The following is an 18,779-nucleotide window of genomic DNA, read 5'->3' on the forward strand; positions in this document are numbered from 1 at the left end:
TCTTCTTTCTTTCTCCTTCTTTCTTTTTCTTTCCCTCCTTCCTTCCTTCTTTTCCCCCTCCCTCCTTCCTTCTTTCCTCCCTCCCTCCTTCCTTCCTCCCTTCCTTTTTTTTTTCTTTCTCTTTCTTTCTATTTAGAGAGAGAGAGTGTGTGCACAACCACGTGTGAGCAGGAGCCGGTGGCGGGGGGCGCAGAAGGAGAGGGAGAGAGAATCTTAAGCAGGCTCCATGCCCAGTGCAGAGCCCAACATGGGACTCGATCTCACGACCCTGAGATCATGACCCTGAACTGAAATCAAGAGTCAGATGCTCAACTGACTGAGCCACCCAGGCACCCCTCAATGCACTTTCTTATTAACAGAATCCTATTTTTTGTTCAAGTATCGAATGTCCCTGAGCAAGACAAGAGGTAGGATGCCTTATAAGCTCCAGATGTAAATCTTAATTAGGGTAAGAAAAACAGTAACTCAATCCCCTTTATCTATGATTGACTTAATCTTTGACAATAAATAAAAATATTTCTCCATTACCCCTTTTTCACGTATTCATTACTTCAGTGCTTATTTATTGAGTGCTTACTATGTACTAGATTAAATCAGGGAAACTCTGGTTGCAGATTTTATAGGATGCCCCATCCCAGGCGTCGGATATAGCCAATACTCTAATGTAAACTAAAGACTCCATGAAGTAATGAAATACTTAGCTGAATGATTTTTTTTTTTAAAGATTTTATTTATTTATTTGACAGAGAGAGACAAAGCAAGAGAAGGAACACAAGCAGGGGGAGAGGGAGAAGCAGGCTCCCCGCCAAGCAGGGAGCCCATGTGGGGCTTGATCCCAGGACCCTGGGATCATGACCTGAGCCGAAGGCAGACGCTTAACGACTGAGCCACACAGGCGCCCCTAAGATTTTATTTATTTATTTGACAGAGAGAGAGAGAGCGAGAGCACGAGTAGAGGGAGTGGCAGGCAGAGGGAAAAATGGAGTTTTGGAGAAATGGATGCGGGATTCAATCTCAGGACCCCAGGATCATGACCTGAAACAAAGGCAGATGCTTAACTGATTATTATTATTTTTTTTTAAGTAGGCTCCACTCCCAGTGTGGAGCCCAATGCGGGACTTGAACTCACGACCCCGAGATTAAGACCTGAGCTGAGATCAAGAGTCGGATACCTGACTGACTAAGCCACCCAGGTGCCCCCTGAATGATTCTTTATAGAATTATCTTGAAAAAGTTACACATCTTGAGTAGGAGAAATAAAGCCATGCAATGTCTAACAAAACTCTATATCAAATAATTTAAGTTTATTTTTCTAATATTGTTTGTATAACACCAAATTGTTCTTACACTTTTATTGCCCCTGAATTACAGGTGTAGATATTTTATGCATTATCTCAAATAATCAAAATAGTTAAAATGAGGGGGTAAGATAAACATTTTAATTAGATAATCAGTGTATTAAGGGTTGTAGGTGCCAAATAGCACTTGAGATAAGGTTAAAAAATTTTAACTAATTGGAATTCAACTTAATTGATACCTAAGGGACCAAAAAAAGGGGGGGCGGGTAAAAATAGTTATTCACATGATAAAAGGTATAGCCCATAAAAAAGTTATGGCAGTCATACCAAAAATACCAAATCACACATGACCAAATTATGTAAAATAAATATTATTTAAAATGAGGATAAATTGACAGAAACAAAAATATAGCAGGAGGCGACACAATACCATCAGGCACAATATACACCGAGTAGAGACAAAAACAAAGATCCAGGTTGTATTTTCAGAATATAATTAATAATTAACAATGTTGAACAGGGGCGCCTGGGTGGGTCAGTCTGTTAAGCATCTGCCTCCGGCTCAGGTCATGATCCCAGGGTCCTGGGATAGAGCCCCACATCGGGCTCCCTGCTTAGCAGGGAGTCTGCTTCTCCTCCTGCACCCCCCCCCACTCTCTCTCTCTCTCAAATAAATAAAATCTTAAAAAAAAAAAAAAGCCGAACAAATAGCTATAAATTGAATGTCATATTTTAAAACATATACAATGCCTCCTTGTCTAAGAACCATAAAGTATTTTCAAAAATTGGTCCCAAATAAAACTTCGATAATTTCCAAAAAGAAGAAATAGCAGAGGTCACTCTCTAGCTCAAATTTCTAAATAGAAATTAATATCGAGAACTAAAATAGGAAAACATTCCAACTACCTAAATTTTTAACCCCTTTTATAATTGGGTTAATTTGAGATGAAATAAAAATAAAATTATGGAACACTTAGGAAAAAATAAAATACACTATAACATTTCAAAAGTTTGAGATGCAACCAAACTGTAATAGAAATAAATCCAGAATCATAAGTTATATCTTTATTTAGAAAATAAAAATCTAATATGAAATGGGGATAATAGGTTTTGGAGAAATGGTAAAAAAAATTGTATCAAGGAAATTACAGGGTAAAAAAATACAAAAAAATTCAAAAATTCAAAATTGAGTAATTTTTTCTTTGAAGAAGCTAATATATGCCAGACTTCTGAAAAATATAACCAGAAGAAAGATAACACAAAATTCAAAATGAGAAAGACAGACAAGGTTTTTAATATTAGAATATATGATATGTGTATAAGTTTGTTCTAATTTTTTATAAAACATATAGCTTTACAGGAAAACATAAATTACCAAATTTAACTGAAGAAAAAGTAGAGAGTCTAAATAGACAAAAATAAAAATGGAGAAAGAATCTGAAAATGTAGTCCTTCCAGGGCAGGACTTCAAGGCAAACAGTTTACTAATAAATTCAAGGATCACATAACTGTCATGGTATATAATCTGTTCAGAAAATAGAAATGTTTGAAAAACAACTCAGTTTATTTTGTTACCATATTATCAAATACATAAGTAGACAATTTTCCCAAAACATTAATAAGTGCTTGTGTGTATTCAAAATTCTGGATCAGAGCTGTTCTAGGGATACAGACCTGAGTGATTCCTGCTCTCAAGGAGTTCAGAGACTAGGGAGGGAAGACATATAAAATCAAATGTTATAGTTAGCTAAACCCACTGCGAGCAGTTTGGCAAACTAAACAGTCTGAATGAAATTTCTAGCACAAATGTTGCATTACAGTGGTCACAGGAAAATAAGGAAAATCTTCAAAGGGCAAAAAAATTAAAAAAATAGTGAAATTACAACTGAAAGTGAGGGATAAGCAAGCATAAAATCTAGGACTATAAAGAATAAGTCTTGGGCCTCCTATAAGGAAGTGAAGTAGAATCTGAGAATCACCCATCAAGCTGAGATACTCGAGAGGGGACTAAAGGGGTCAGAAATTCATAGAAGCATCCGGCCCAAAGGTGAAGCAAATGCCAGTTTTTCTTGGAGGGCAGTATGCTCCATTAGTTCCTCAGGACTCCCACAGATGATAATCAACCATGTATTATTTCAGAATAAAAATCTGCCAAATGAAGACTCAAGTTTCCATGTGTATCAGCAGAACAAAACACTGGATGTAGACCACCCTGAGCTCATATTGTATTTATCAGTTCATTCTGATTGCCAAATTCTATTTTCACCATTTATTCATCCACTCTCTTGTCAACATGCATTTGGCTTCTTTGTTTTTGCTACTTTGGACAGTTCTTATTTTCTTTTTTTTTTTAAGACTTCATTTATTCATTTTGAGAGAAAGACAGAGAATGCGTAGCGGGGAAGGGGAGAGGCAGAGGGAGAGGGAGAAACAGACCACCCGCTGAGCCGGAAGACCGATGTGGGGCTCGATCCCAGGACCTGGAGATCATGACCTGAGCTGAAGGAAGATGCTTAACCATCTGAGCTGCCCAGCTGCCCAGCTACTTTGACCAGTTCTAAGGTAAACTTTAGTGAACATGTGTCCTGATACATGCGTGCAATAATCTCCCTTAGGTAAACACCCAGGAGTGGAACTGCTGGGACAGCATACATGTGAATCTATCTTTAAGTTTACAAGATAATGACAACCTTTTTGTTTCAGAAATAGTTGAATGTGTATTCTTACTAGCAACAGAAGACATTTTGTGCAGCATTGCTATTGTCACTTTTAAGTTTTCACCAATCTAGTGAGTGCAAGATTATATTTCATTGTGGTCTTGGTTTGCAGTTCCCTGACTAATCAAGCTGAATATTTCTTACTGTACTTGTTAGCCATTTTGCTCCACTGTCTTCTGTCCACTTTTGTATTGGTTTGGACCTGGTTTCAGTTTTTATCCATCTGTTAACCTAGTCTATTTCATTATTCTTGGACCACAGGACAAATTAAATACCCAACATTAGGAGGTCCCCAGTACACCATGTCTGGAAACTACTGTGGCATTTGTTCATGATGTTTGTTCCCTAAGCGTGGTGTGGCTTTCCCCTTCTCCAATGGACCTTCAGCTCAGAACAAATACCATCTGATCTTTGAAGATAACCCAAATCTGACAAAATTTGTCCTGTACACCAACAGCACTTAATTCATAGCACTCTAGTAAACCACATGTGTACAGTGATGCAGATGACTTTCTCCACCCTCTCTACTTTGAAAACAGAAGCTTCTTGATAGCAGGGACTGTGCTTATTTATCTCTGAATCTTCAAAAGTTAACAGTAGTTGGAACAAATGAGGCATTAAATGTTCAAAAATCAGAAGAGGATGACTTTGCTAATTTCAAAAACATTCTGTTCACATTGTTAAAAGAGAGGCATTACAGAGAAGATTTAAGTTCTTTCTTTAACAAACATTTGTAGTAAGGCATTTTATTAGTCAACTTCAGAAAATCTCAGTTCCACTTTCAGATACTTTATTGTGTTATCAATCATGTGACCCAGTTTAGGTTTGGAAAACATGATTACTTTAGGACTGGGTACTACTACCATGGGACTTACACAGACAAATATAAAGATTTCCTGTGCTCAAATAATTTGGTTATATTTTATAAGGAGCATAAAACATAAAAATAGCTATGTTACAAGGGAGGATATAAATTGTATTATGCAACTAGGAAGAATTGAGGCCATCACCAAAAATACAGCAAAAATAAATAAATAAATAAATAAATAAACAAATAAATAAATAAAACAACCAATGCGTAATAAGTTAAATACTTAAGGAATAGATACATTAAATTGCCATAGAAATACTTATTTCCATGCTCCACTGGCGTCTTAATCTTCATCCTCAATTTTTTTTTAAAGATTTTATTTATTTGAGAGAGACAGAAAGAGAACACAAGCGAGCGAGCGGGGAGGAGGGACAGAGGGAAAGGGAGAAGCAGACTCCCCGCTGAGCCAGGAGCTGGATGGGGGGGCTCAATCCCAGGACCCCCAGATCATAACCCGAGCCGAAGGCAGACGCTTAACCCATTGAGCCACCCAGGTGCCCCCTTAATGATTTGATTCATGTTAAATTGGAGATTTAATAGGTACAATATCCATCCATCCATCTACTCAAATTCACTCATTCACACTCAACCAACAGAGAGGCATAAAAGTGTGCCAGAGTTTGCAGCTTCTTTTAAGTAACTGTTTTTTCACTTGGATGAAAGAAAGCTGAGCTTCTGGGACTGTCTCAGTGCCCTAGACATTTAATTAATACCAGAATAAAGAACACACTTCAGTCTTTATGGAATAGGGGAAAGTACTTAGAAGTGAAATATCAGCAAATAGGGCCAAGAGGCCTCCATGGCAGAAGCAGTGTCATATAACGGTTAAGGACAAAGGGTGCGGGATCCAACAGAGTTGGGATCAAATCCAGCCTCCAGTTCTTACACACACGCCCCCCATTATCAGTTTCCTCATCTGTAAAATAATAATAACAAATACTTCATAGATTCGCTGGAGAATCAGAAGCAGTAATGGAACACACAGTGTTCCAAAGTGCCTGAGCCCCCAGTAAACGGTATAATGCCAGCCTCCGCTGAGGGAATACTAGAAATGTTCCAAACTGAGCTCGGTTCTCGCCTCGCCCCACTAGCGGCCCCTGCCGGCCCGCCCCGCGGTGGGTCTCCCCGTGTTCGGCCCCTACAGCCGCCTCTGCAAAGCGCCCCAAATGGCCGCCGCTTGCTCCGGGTTTCTAGGCGGCAGCGCGGAATCACTGAGCAAGGGGACCCGCGACTACACAGCTATCTCGCCCACACCATTTGCGCCGAATTTATTAGAACGCGGTCCTCCACTCATCTCCCTCCTACAGCCAACCCCACGGGCAGCTCAGAAAAGGGCCTTTACTCGAAAGCTAGGGCTTATCTCCCGGCTGCGACCGGGTCACACGACACTGCCTCCCGAGCAGCAGCAGGATGCTGCCCCGCGCCCCTGGCCGCACTGCGGGCTAACTCCTGCATCTGCGTGGTCAGGGGTTCGAGCACCGCCGCCGGGTACTCGGGCCGGGACGCTCACCCGCTCCTTGCCGCTAACAGTGCAGCGCGTCCCCGGTAGAGCAGCGGCCGCGAGCTAGGCCCCGCCTTCGATTTCGCCCGCGCTTTGCCGCCTTCATTCGGCGTCTGAACTTGGTCACCTCCTGCTCAAACGTCAGCAAAGAAATAAAATATTCACTCGGCAGCACTCCGGAGCGCCACACCAGGACAGCACTTGGCACTTTCGCGCCATCCCACTCCCGCGTTCTGAGGGGGCGGGTCTACGGCGAGGAGCCGCCCCCTCTGTCGCGCGACGCTCCGATCCAATCGGAGGCAGCATCAGCTAACCCTAATTTGCATAGAAGCTTCTCTATATAGGCTCAGGGACAGAGGCCTCCGCTGCTTAAAAACCATGCGCTACTTATGCGTGGATACCTCCTTACCCCAAGTGGGACCCAAATTCTAGACAGGATCCCAGTCTGCATGTGCACATTATAGCGAGGTCCCTACCTGGCACCGCGCTCTCCGGACTACGTCCCAGGGGAGCGGCGCTGGATCCCCATTGCGAGCCCTACGGGTCATATCTCTCCCTCCTAAGCCCCAAGCCCGCCGTCTGCAGCCCGGAGCCACCCGCCAGGGTAGGAACTTCCACGGCACAAGGCAGGGCTTCATCTGACACACCTAGGTCCCACATTCACACAGTAAATAAAGTGTTGGCTCTTTTCCTGACGTTCTGAGGGCCCTTAAAAGGGCCTTTTAGGGATTTGAAGAGAAGCCGCAGAGACTGCTCAGCCGCCGAAGCCATACAAGGTGCGGCCCTGGCGTTTCAGCGCGTACACCACGTCCATGGCGGTGACCGTTTTGCGCTTGGCGTGCTCCGTGTAAGTCACCGCATCGCGGATCACGTTCTCCAGAAAGACTTTCAGCACTCCCCGGGTCTCCTCATAGATGAGCCCAGAAATGCGCTTGACACCACCTCGGCGGGCGAGCCGGCGGATGGCGGGCTTTGTAATGCCCTGGATGTTGTCCCGGAGGACCTTCCGGTGGCGCTTGGCGCCTCCCTTCCCCAGCCCCTTACCGCCCTTCCCGCGACCAGACATCCTCCCGACCCAGAGAGCCAGCAGCCAATGGTCGTGGAAGCGTAGACCAGGGCTTATATTTCCTGGTAGCGGACCTGTTTGAAAACCTCAAGAAAGTGGGCGGAGCTCTAGGCCCCAGGTGATTTTTGTCTTTCCTCTAATAATGAGTGAAGGAGCCGTAAGCAGAACAAGACTGGTATTTGTTGTTTGATTTCTTGGGAAAACTTTTATTTTTGCCATAAAACTGAGGAAAGAGTCAATGGAATTTATACTGCTTTTTCTCAACGCTTAAATAAAAATAGACCAGATCCTTTTGGCGCTCGTTTCCTCCCTCCCCTCCCTCCTTCCCATCTCTCCCCGACTCCCATCTCTCGCGCGCGAATTCTAATTATTTTTCAAAAGGAATGCGTCCATTAACAAACCCGAGGTTCTCACATCTCCCACTTACAAATTCAAAGTTCTTAAAAATAATGATGCCACGACGGTAGCTTTAAAGAGTGATTTCTACTGCAAATCGCCCATCAGGAGGCTCTCAATCCTTTCTTAAGAGAATCCCTGAACAAATATGAAACTTTCAGTAACGTCACCGCTCTAGGATACAGGACTCTGTCTTCCCAAAAGGGTTTACTGCAATAAAAGGTAGCGGTATTTAGAGGATGATTCATAACTCTTTGTCAAGCATTTAACATCTGGAGGAAGGAATATTTTAGTAAATTGTGCTCCCTGTCCCGAGTCTTGAAAGATAAGCTTTTCCAGGAAAAGCTTTGTAGTAAATATTTGTATGTGTCTGAATGCTTATAACTTACCCATCCTTACCCATCTGCATAACACAGAAAGTACTTTTTATTGTTAAAGATAAATTAAAAGAGCCCTCAGAGGGGCGCCTGTGTCGCTCAGAAGGGTTAAGGGTTAAGGGGCACTCTTGATTTCAGGTAGGTCATGATCTCAGGGTCATAAGATTGAGACCCAGCGTGCCCCCCACCACCCCAGCCGGGAGTCCGTTTGTCCCTCTCCACCTCCCTCCCTGCTCCTCCACTCACTTGTCCCTTTCCACCCCCCTCCCTGCTCCTCCACTCTCTCTCTAAAATAAGTGACTCTTAAAATAAAAGATCCCTCACAATACTGTTTGTATGGCTGCAAAAAATCCTGAATAGTCATATTTTACTACATGATTTTCATCTTTGACTCACAGGGAAGAAGAAAGTCTATCAGATCTGGAAGAGATTGGGATTCTTATAATGGTAAATTGGTTGATTATATTTACTAACACTAAAAAATCGAGGTTAGAACAAATTTTTCAAGTTAGAAATCATTCTTGCTTACAAGAATAAAAGGAAAAAGTGTTCAAAATAATAACAATAATTGTTAAAAATTTCCCTTGATATAGGCAAAAATTTAAGCAAAATTTGCAAAACTCATATCAGGAACATGTTAATAACTGCATCAGAAACTTGTATGTCCATTTATTTAACTCATCTAGCAGTTATTGGATGCTTACTAATGTATTTAATCTTCAAAATAACACTTTGGGATAGGCGCAGAGCTTACCCAAGTCAACCGGTAAGTGGTAGAGCCAGGATTTGAACCAAGGCAGTCTGGCTCCAGGATGACTGACTTAATCATGACAATATGCTGCTTCTCAACTCCAAAGACATTTATTGAGTTCCTACTATATATAGGTTAATCAGTGTTCTAGGCAATAAGGACATGTACAGAAATCGCTGAAAATGATTTCAGAAATCAAATCTTTATTAGGATGGTGGGAGGGTAAATTTTACTTTTAAAATGGTTACTATAATCTCCATAAAATGTCGCTTATTTTAATGTGTTTACAACACATAGCAGAGTAATTGTATAATTATGGGAAATGTTGAGGTAACTGAAATTACATCAATGAATTAGTAAAAAATAATTTATAATAAAAAAAACTTATTTTGTTCCAAATGCTATGGCTCTGCAATTTGGGTAAGGACAGTTGCTCCCGTTCTTCTTTAGTCTTTTCATGACCTCTGAGCATCGCATGTGCAGTAGAGGGCTGGAAAAAGGGACAGCCAAGTGCCATCACAATGTCTTACGCGACCTTATTTACCTCCGGGCTCAGAGTCGCCATGGAGAACATGATCAGCAGCGCGGTGACCACTAAGGAGTAAGCCAAGACCAAGACTCCGTGCCTCAGAGACTGATCTTGCAGCCTCTCCCTGGAATCCAGAGACTCTTTTCAGGCTCATAATCTCAAAAGACAGGAGATGTTAAGTTTTGGCTAAGCGAGCTTGTTCTGCAGTCTGTGAAGAAAGCATTCACATCTAGTGTAGCACTAGTTTCGCAGTCCCTAGAAGCTAAGATTGGCAACCTGTGAACGGCAGAACTGCTCGGGGAGTCCAGTGTCACCTGGTCTGGTTAAGAAAGTTCAGATGGCCAGTTCAGTGCGAGGCATCTTTTGGAGCCAGCTCCCCACACTGCTGGGTAGCAGCAGTCGCATCTGGGTTTGCAGGAGACAGGCGCTTGTTTAAAGAAACGGCAGGTAGAGGGGTACTGTTGCTTACAAGCGCGGTGTCTGGAGTCAGCTAAGCTGGCTAAGGATGCTATATAACGTGAGAAAATCCACCTAGGGGGCACAGCACCGTGGGACGCAGCACCGGAGGGCTCATCTTGCGACCTCAATTGCTTGAGGCGTTTCTTGCTTGAGTGTTTTTGTACTTGCATGGGTAGCTCTTCCGGATTTTTCAGTTTCTAACCGTGGTTCCTTAATTCTTAAGACGTTCTTGTCCCAGGAGCGAACTTGGACGTTGAAATCTCAGAGCCCAAAAAATTCAACGGAGGCCCCAAATGCGGAACGGTCCGGTCCTGGGTATTCATATGAGAGGCTATGTAAATGAGGGCTAGGAGTTTGCTCTTTTGACTGGACAGAGCTGGAGAAGGCGGTCCCTCTGCCAGCAGCTCTGGTTGGGAGCAGAGCCTGCCTGTCATTGGTCAATAGAGCCGAAGATGTTGCTGCGCCCAATGGGAAGGCGCTGCCTAGTGTCAGCAAAGTGATAGAGGCAGTTCCGGTGTTGGTAAATTACATTCACCTACTGAGAACCGTGTCGCTGTGTTTTTCCTCTCGCAGGAGTTTTAGGCGAGAGGTAAACATGTCTGGTCGCGGAAAGCAGGGCGGCAAAGTGCGGGCCAAGGCCAAGTCTCGGTCTTCCCGCGCGGGCCTGCAGTTCCCGGTGGGCCGAGTCCACAGACTGCTGCGCAAAGGTAACTACGCGGAGCGAGTAGGCGCTGGGGCGCCGGTGTACCTGGCTGCGGTGTTGGAGTACCTGACGGCAGAGATCCTGGAGTTGGCTGGCAATGCGGCTCGTGACAACAAGAAGACCAGGATAATCCCTCGCCACCTGCAACTCGCCATCCGCAACGACGAGGAGCTAAACAAGCTGCTGGGGAAAGTCACCATTGCTCAGGGCGGCGTCCTGCCCAACATCCAGGCCGTGCTGTTGCCCAAGAAGACGGAGAGTCAGAAGGCGAAGAGCAAGTGACCCTGACGCCACCACAGGGGAGCTGGCTTCCCCAGCAAAGGCTCTTTCCATAGCCACCCCGCAGTATTTTTCAATATACTCGATGTCATGGAAGTCTGCCGCGATCTAGTGGGGAGGTGGGTGGCGAGGGGCCCGCCGAGTCCGGGGCCAATAAAGTCGGTGAAAATCGTGTGGTCGAGAGAGCTATGTAGTCTCGGGGACCTTCCGGATGACCCGGGGGGCAGCCAGGAGACCTCTGGAGCAGGTACTGGGGGGTTGGTTTCTGCCGCTTTGTGGACTACTTTGGTCCGCACCCTCGAGGTGTTTTGTGGGCGGTCAAGGGAGACCATGAAGGACCCACTGGCTGGAGGTGGGCAGAACTGGGATCTCTCCCTACTCGCCTTAATGCAAAAGAGAAGCAGACTAGGGTGCGGGGGCGTCAGGGGGATTATTTTTACCTGTCATTCTCAGGGCCTTCACTCCTGTCTTGTCTGGGCTGTTCATGGGGACCCAGTTCTGAAGACGCAGTGGGGGCTAGCTGGTGTCGCGCAGGAAGGTGGCTCTCTGGCCATACTTTTCAAAAAGTATGGGAGTAACTTTCCGTCTTGGAAGAGTGTTCTGATGACACAGTGCCCAACAGATTTTTCGTAGCCTAATAGCTGTTGTGTTTTCATGTTTTGGATATCAGATATTTCTATATACACATTTATGTTCCCATTTCTTTAAAATGAAGGGAACATCCAGTAATATGTGTAATATAGAAGCATGAGTCATAAGTAAATATGTTCCCCCCGACACTCATGTTGCATAACAGTGCAGTGTCTTTAGTCATACATTACTTATGCTTAGGAGCTTTTAAGAGATTTTTTCATGATGGTCTTGTCTCCATCATATTATACTCCTTTGGAAATGTAATCAGTTTGATTTTGCTTCCTAACAACAAATAATCTGCTTGAAGTCTCATGTTCATTCCCGCGTTAGCCTGGAGTAATGACCTCATTCCAACAGTACTGTGGGGGTAGCATTGCTTGATTGTACAGCACTGCTTTCATAAACATGAAATGTGAGAAAATGTAAGGATAAATGACTTAAGTGCCGGAAGTTACACATTTCAGATCCGGAATCCACATTTAAAAGTTAAATAGCCATCTTATTCTGTCCTTAATTGACCCTTCCATTTCACCCTTTTCTACAAGCTTCATCCTGGCCCACAGGGCCCACAGCACAGATCCCAGTTCAGATTTCACATCTTTGGTGTCATCTTTCCTATGAGTCAGAGTTGAAGTCTTCCTGAAAAAACATTATGGTATTTCTTCATCCTTAGTAGTGGGTGGCCCATTTTCCCAAGCGGACTTTCTTTATTTCTTCCCCAGTATTTATTGAGCTCTTCAGTATGCCATGCTCAATACCAGATGATGGGAGTACCGCTGTGAATAAGGCCAACTAGATTTCCACTCTCTTGGAGCTCACTTCTTTTTCTTGGTACCTGATGACAGAACAATGAACAAATAAGTTAATATCGGAGAAAGGATTCACCTTCAGCTTCCATCAATACTTGTGTCTCCCTGCTGCTTATGCAGTGAATGAATGTTGGGATTACTTCCCCACGTGGTCATCTTTTTGAGGTGTACAAAGATCAGGCTACACGTACCTCTGTTAGGAGGCAGATTATTGCCCCCAAATTCCTGAGGAGAATAGACCCCAAGGCTACCATGGGCAACAGGTGCCAAGATGTCCACAGCTATTTATTGCACTCCCACCTTCCATACGGAAGGCTTCTTCATATGTTAAACAGTCCTAATGCCAATTTTGAGGACTGAGACTGTTCATTTATATACACATTAGGCATATATTAGGTGCTGAATAAATTAAAAGAAGCTCCATTTCCTACAAGATATGGGCTTACTCTTATAGGTTAAGGTATAGGTCACTGTAATTAATAGGATTTTGTTTTGTTTTTATTTTTATTTTTAAAGATTTTTTAATTTATTTATTCATGAGAGACAGAGAGAGAGAGAGACAGAGGCAGAGGGAGAAGCAGGCTCCCCACGGAGCAGGGAGCCCGATGCGGGACTCGATCCCAGGACCCTGGGATCATGACCTGAGCCGAAGGCAGACGCTTAACCGACTGAGCCACCCAGGCGTCCCTTGTTTTGTTTTTAATGCTCAATCGTTAAGACAGTTCTCCATATTATCACTTTGGGGACATGGTGCGCAGTGGAGAAAAAAAATGTATATATATATATAATATGTAGATATCCAATGCTGGTTTTAACATTTAAGTCTTAGTTTCCTAAAAGATTTGAGGCACCTGAAAGATTATTACTAAAATAGTAACAAAATAAGAACAAGGATCACTAAGACATTTATAAGAAAAAGGCATTTTTCCTTTCTCTCTGAAGATTCAGAGTTGTCTGTCTAAGCCTGTTACCCGAGGAGCAAGACAGACATGATAGAAAGTACAATGACTGCCCCCTTACCCACACCACCTCCACTGCCCCAGGGATTCTGTTTCCTCTCAAATCCTCCCCCTGCCACAAGTTTCCACAGGTCTTTCACCATTTCTGTTTTTGAGGGTTTTTTTTAAAAACCTGAATAATTTATTGGCAGTTAAAGATGCATACCTCCTGCAAAATCAATTCAGCCTGTGATCCTTGAACAAATAGTTCTTGCCAAGATATGATTGTTAATTTAAAAGGACAATATTTCTTCAAGCACAAGACCACAAAGAAGACTTAGGACAGAACTGGGTGGGACCTGAATTCTGGTTTTTTTTTAATACATTTATAATCCATAGTTGTATTTATAGACACACATACTCTTTCCTGCCAAGATAAGCCATTCGTGTGGCAGGCTGTGACTTGGGCAGGATTTGTGCTTTGTTTTTCCTGTGGGGCCAGTCTCATCTTCGTGTCTCTGAGAACTGGTCTGTTTAGTTTTGTCTGCCTGGAACCGAAAGGTTTAGTCTGGCCCTATAATTGGTGATGCCTGGCCTACGATATGCAAACTCTTCACAAATGGCCCTGGAATGTCATATACCATGGTGTCTAAGGACTCCAGCTCTCTGGAACAACACTCAAGTTCAAAGCCACTCTGCTCCTTACTAGTTAGATGATTTTGGAAATGTTACTCAATTTCCTTAAACCTCAATTTTATTTATTAAGTGGGCATAATAGTAGAGTTTACATCAGTGGATTTTGCAGAGGATTCATTGAGTTACTGTGAATGAGGGCACTAGAGTTCCCCATGTAGAAACATGTTCCACGAATAGTAATTATTCTTATTTTTATGTGCAACTGGATTTACAGTGGGTTGCAACAATTCTGGGACCTACTAAAATAGAAAAACATGGCATTCTAGCAGTCCTGTGATTTTTCTGATAGCAAACCATAAAAACAAGTTTAATGGCTGTTTTACTAATTACAGGACATCCACAACCAATCTGTAACAGGAAAGAGAGTAATAAATGGTTAAAGCTTGTTAACCGTTCAGGTTAAAACCTTAATTTGCATTTCCCCCCTCCCTAAAGACGACCTAGTTTGGAATTAATGGCTTACGTACACCCATACACGGAACCTTTTGATTCAACAATTTATTGAGTATATATTATGTGTGAAACCTATGATTGATACCCAGCTGTTCAGAAAAGTGATTATAACAAAAAGGTGATTACAGTATAGCAGGGTACATGTAAAGAAAGGGAGATGCCCAGGGTGTTACAGTAACAGGGAATGGAAGCACCTGTATCACTCAGCCTGGTGGGGAATGGCACCTGAGATAGGTCTAGGTGTGCGAGTTAGCCTAACATGCTAGAGTGTTCTGGACAGAGAGGCAGCATGCACCAAGGCACAGGAGTCAAAGGACAGTGGCTGCAGTTGGATGTGAGAGAATCTAGGGGATAAGGCCGTTGGGGAGTCATAACTAAAAGTCGGCATCCAGAGGGAATATACATACACAGAATATATGTATAGATGTGTAAGCGGATGTATAGAAAACAGCCCAGCTGAACAGGGGATGTGGGGATCCATGAGATCTGATGGACTGACAGAGGAATGGGAGCCACTGAGGACATGGAGGGAGTACGTGGCCCAAGGAGAGAGACTCTGTCAAAGGATGGAGATTTCTCACGGTTTGGATCCCTGCACTCCTGGACACCCCCTAATTTGCTTGTATTTTGCCGTATAATTAGAAAGTGTTCTTTGAAAGTTATTACATTCTCCTATCCAGGAAATGCTGACAGGCTGGCTCAGCTTACTAATGGAGTTGGAATGGATATGCTTTTTTACCCTTTGCGTTTTCATGTGGCACATGCAGAAGCTCGGGGTCTATATGGTGACAACAAGAGCATTTTTTTTTAAAAAGCTGAGAACAATGTTGGTAAAGAACCCTTTAAAAATATGTCCTTTATTATCATTCCATTTAGTTGAATAGTTTTTTTACATGTTTTAATTTTAATTGAAGTTTTAAGTAAGTTTTAATTTTAAAGAAGTTATAGAAACAGTGGTGACTTATTAACTCAGAAAACCAATGTAGTTAATTAATTAATTAATTTACTTTCTTAAGGAAAGGTATATTGCTTATAAGTATTATCTGTAGAAAGTTATAGTGATTTTTATTGAGGTATAATTGACAACATTTTCAGGTATATAACATAATGATTCGATATTTGTGTATTTTTCAAAATGATCACCATGGTAAGTCTAGTTAACATCTATCACCATTCATAGTTCCATTTTTTTTCTTGTGATGAGAACTTTCGAGATTTACTCTCTTAGTACTTTCAAATATGCAATACAGTATTATTAATGATAGTCACCATGCTGTACATTACATCCCCATGACTTCATTATTTTATAACTAGAAGTCTGTACCTTTGACTCTCTTTACCCATTTTGCCCAACCCTCCCAATGCATCCCCAGCTCTGCCTACCACCAATCTGTGGTCTGTATCTAGGAACTTGGTGTGTTTTTTTTTTTAGTTCCATATATACATGAGATCATACAGTATTTGTCTTTCTCTGACATATGACTTATCATAGTACCCTCTAGGTCCATCCATGTTGTCAAAAATGGTAAGATGTCATTCTTTTTTATGACTGAATAATAGTTGTGTGTGTGTGTGTACCACATTTTCTTTATTCATTCATCTATTGATGGACACTTAAATTTTTTTCACATCTCAGCTATTGGAAATAATACTGCAATGAACATAGGGGTGCATATATCTTTTTGAGTTAGTATAATGTAGGTATTTTCAAATGTTTAAAACAAGAGAAATTTGACCCAAACAAATCAAAAAATTTTTTTAATTAGCTAATGTTTAGTTTCCTAAGGGAGGGAAGTGGACCTAAGAGGAACAGAAAAAAACAAACAAAAAAGCCAAAAAAAAAAAAAAAAAAAAGGAAAAAGAAAAAAAGAAGAAAGGGAGCCAGCTGGCTTTAGGCAGATATGAAATCACCACTGTAAAGCTTTATTTTGTTTTCTCTATAAGGAGAGGAAAGAAAGTTTAGGTGTTGAAAACAGATTTTAACATACACATACAGAAAAGAGAATGGCAGCACTTTTGGATAGTAACATGGGTCCTTGATAATTTTATCAAGCCATGAAGTTAAAAAGCCAATACTCCTTGACTCTAATTTATGGAAGTGAAGGAGGGATAAGCCCTGTATTCAGTTATCTATTTTTTAAAGACAAATCAGACCAACCAGTCTGCTCATGAGGGTTTATTTGCTTTCTCTTTTAAAGTACTTCTCAATGAACTATCTTGTTCGTGTCGAAAGCCCATGTAGCAACTGCAACTCTAAAACACCCCTGGTGAAATTGTTTATTAGGGAGAGAGGTGTACAAATTCCTGTGAAAATGAGAACACGTGAAGGAAGCAAGTGGTTGGCCTGGAAGAGGTACAGTTTGAGATTGTGAAGGCTAGGAAAAATAATCTGGTTTATAAAAATGGGTAATTTCTGATCCCCATAACTTGGCCAGGGGCTAGTCATCCCCAATCATAGGTCCAGACAGACAACTAAATGGACCAGTCCTCAGGGACACAAAGACAAGAGTGAGGCAGAACTCTTTCTCTGATTGAGAAATGGCGACCCAAAGCCAAGTTTGCCCTAGGATCGCTGGTCTGAAGAGCCCTGAATGCCTCAGTCCTCGGGAGGTTAGCTCGAAAACAGACTAGTCAGACTTCTGTCCACTCTCTCCCTATGGACCTTGCCTCTTAGGACAACACGAAATATCAAGCAAGCTAACAAGCAACGAAAGCAGAGAATAGAAGACTGAAAACAATTTCATCAAAGAATACTAATGTGATCAGACAATCAAAAAAAAAAAAAAAATTCCAAGAGCTCTTCTTCCAGGGGAAACAAAATTAACTCAACACTGAAGCTTCAACAAAATATAGGGACTCAGTTCAGCATGAACTGACCTCCCAGCCCTGAGCAGGTGGCACCTTATCCAGAGAGAATCACAAGTGGTCTCAGATGTGTGCAGTCTTACTGAGTTGAGAGTCCTGGTCCAAGCAATGGGAGCTTCAGCTGAATCTATATTTTTGTCTGTGCCCTCCAGCAAACACCACGAGGGATACACCCATAGTTGAACAAATTGGGGTTTTGCTCTTTGCAGCATGGAAGACACACACTGTGGGGCAATGTGGGTGTCTCACTAAGAAGATGTTAGAAAAGATTTATTCTAGATTTTCGGTTTTGTTCGGTTTGTGTTAGGGGCATTGCCTATGATTGCATGCTGCTGTGGGTAGGGGTAAGTCTATGATTTGGTAGCTTAATACATATAATAAGGTGTAAAGAATGAAGTGAGGCTATAGCTGTAATTGGTGAATCTGGCTAATGCACATCGGGCTGTTTGGGCATTTTTGTGGTGTGGATAATAACATTTGTGCTTTTTGGGTTCAGAACATGATTACAGAGTAGTCTTGGTTTTCTTTTGATTTTTCACGGGCACAGAATGGCCTTGTCTGGTGTTGCTGTGCTGTGACATTGTTTGTGTTCCACGGGACAGCATGACACCTAGCAGCACCAAGGCCTGGCTGAGAGTCCAGGCCCGTTACAGGCTGTCATGGGCTGCCTTCCTCTTTGTCAATAGCTAAAGAAAAAATGGAACACCCAGAAGAGGGCCTGCGGAGCCGTGGAAGTAGACAAGGACATCTCAAGACAAATGTTGGCAGTGTCCAAGCACCGTGCAAAAGAGAGAGAGCTACCGTCTATGGGTATTTCTTTTTTTTTTTTTTTTTAAAGATTATGTTTATTTATTTGAGAGAGAGAATGAGAGAGAGAGAGAGCACAAGAGGGGGGAGCGGGAGAAGCAGACTCCCTGCTGAGCAGGGAGCCCGATGCGGGACTCGATCCCGGGACTCCAGGATCATAACCTGAGCCGAAGGCAATCACTCAACCAACTGAGCCACCCAGGTGCCCGTCTATGGGTATTTCATTTCTGTACTTCAAACATCCAAATCCTCGAGCGACATCCTCTTGTTTTCATGTTCATCAAGGAAATTTTTAATCTCGAATTTATCTTTTTGTGTCTTTGTATAGGGTAAGAATGTTCTGGTTTCTTTAACGTGATAATCCATGTACTGCTAATCGTAAATGATGTTTTAAATGTAAGTTTATATTTTATTTATATATACTTATATATAATTTTTATATATTTAAGTGTATATATTAAGTAAATACCATGACCTCACTTTCCTCCCGTCTTCCAATATCCTGCTCCCCATTGCCCAGCCCAAATACAAATCGCTAAGTTTTTCTGATTTGAATTCATGTCAGAAAAAAAACATTCAACTCAATAAAAATCTACACATTTATTTATAAGCTTGCGAAGCCTCCGTTTTT

General features: G+C 42.3%; 3 protein-coding genes across 3 annotated transcripts in view; 1 reads left to right on the plus strand and 2 right to left on the minus strand.

Moving 5' to 3' along the window:
• Window positions 1–6,619, minus strand: part of GUCY2C (guanylate cyclase 2C) — a 121,172-nt gene extending 114,553 nt beyond the window's left edge. The window contains exon 1 of the mRNA XM_032391787.1: window positions 6,397–6,619. The gene's annotated coding sequence lies outside the window, so the exon portion shown is untranslated. The remainder of the gene's footprint in view (window positions 1–6,396) is intronic.
• A 465-nt stretch (window positions 6,620–7,084) lies between these two features.
• Window positions 7,085–7,460, minus strand: LOC116624117 (histone H4). Its single transcript, XM_032391754.1, has one exon. It carries the CDS (start codon window positions 7,451–7,453, stop codon window positions 7,142–7,144), a length of 312 nt encoding a protein of 103 aa, XP_032247645.1. The 5' UTR covers window positions 7,454–7,460; the 3' UTR covers window positions 7,085–7,141.
• A 2,956-nt stretch (window positions 7,461–10,416) lies between these two features.
• On the plus strand, window positions 10,417–11,121 carry LOC116624138 (histone H2A.J). The gene has a single exon (XM_032391782.1). It carries the CDS (start codon window positions 10,561–10,563, stop codon window positions 10,948–10,950), a length of 390 nt encoding a protein of 129 aa, XP_032247673.1. The 5' UTR covers window positions 10,417–10,560; the 3' UTR covers window positions 10,951–11,121.
• Window positions 11,122–18,779: the final 7,658 nt, after the last annotated feature.

This window comes from Phoca vitulina, unplaced genomic scaffold (assembly GCF_004348235.1).
Source record: "Phoca vitulina isolate PV1807 unplaced genomic scaffold, GSC_HSeal_1.0 scaffold64, whole genome shotgun sequence".
NCBI classification, from domain to species: Eukaryota; Metazoa; Chordata; class Mammalia; order Carnivora; family Phocidae; genus Phoca; species Phoca vitulina.

Bases quoted from the DNA above. Each gene is read 5' to 3' on its own strand.
- LOC116624117 (XM_032391754.1), bottom strand. From the start codon at position 7,453: ATGTCTGGTCGCGGGAAGGGCGGTAAGGGGCTGGGGAAGGGAGGCGCC.
- LOC116624138 (XM_032391782.1), top strand. From the start codon at position 10,561: ATGTCTGGTCGCGGAAAGCAGGGCGGCAAAGTGCGGGCCAAGGCCAAG.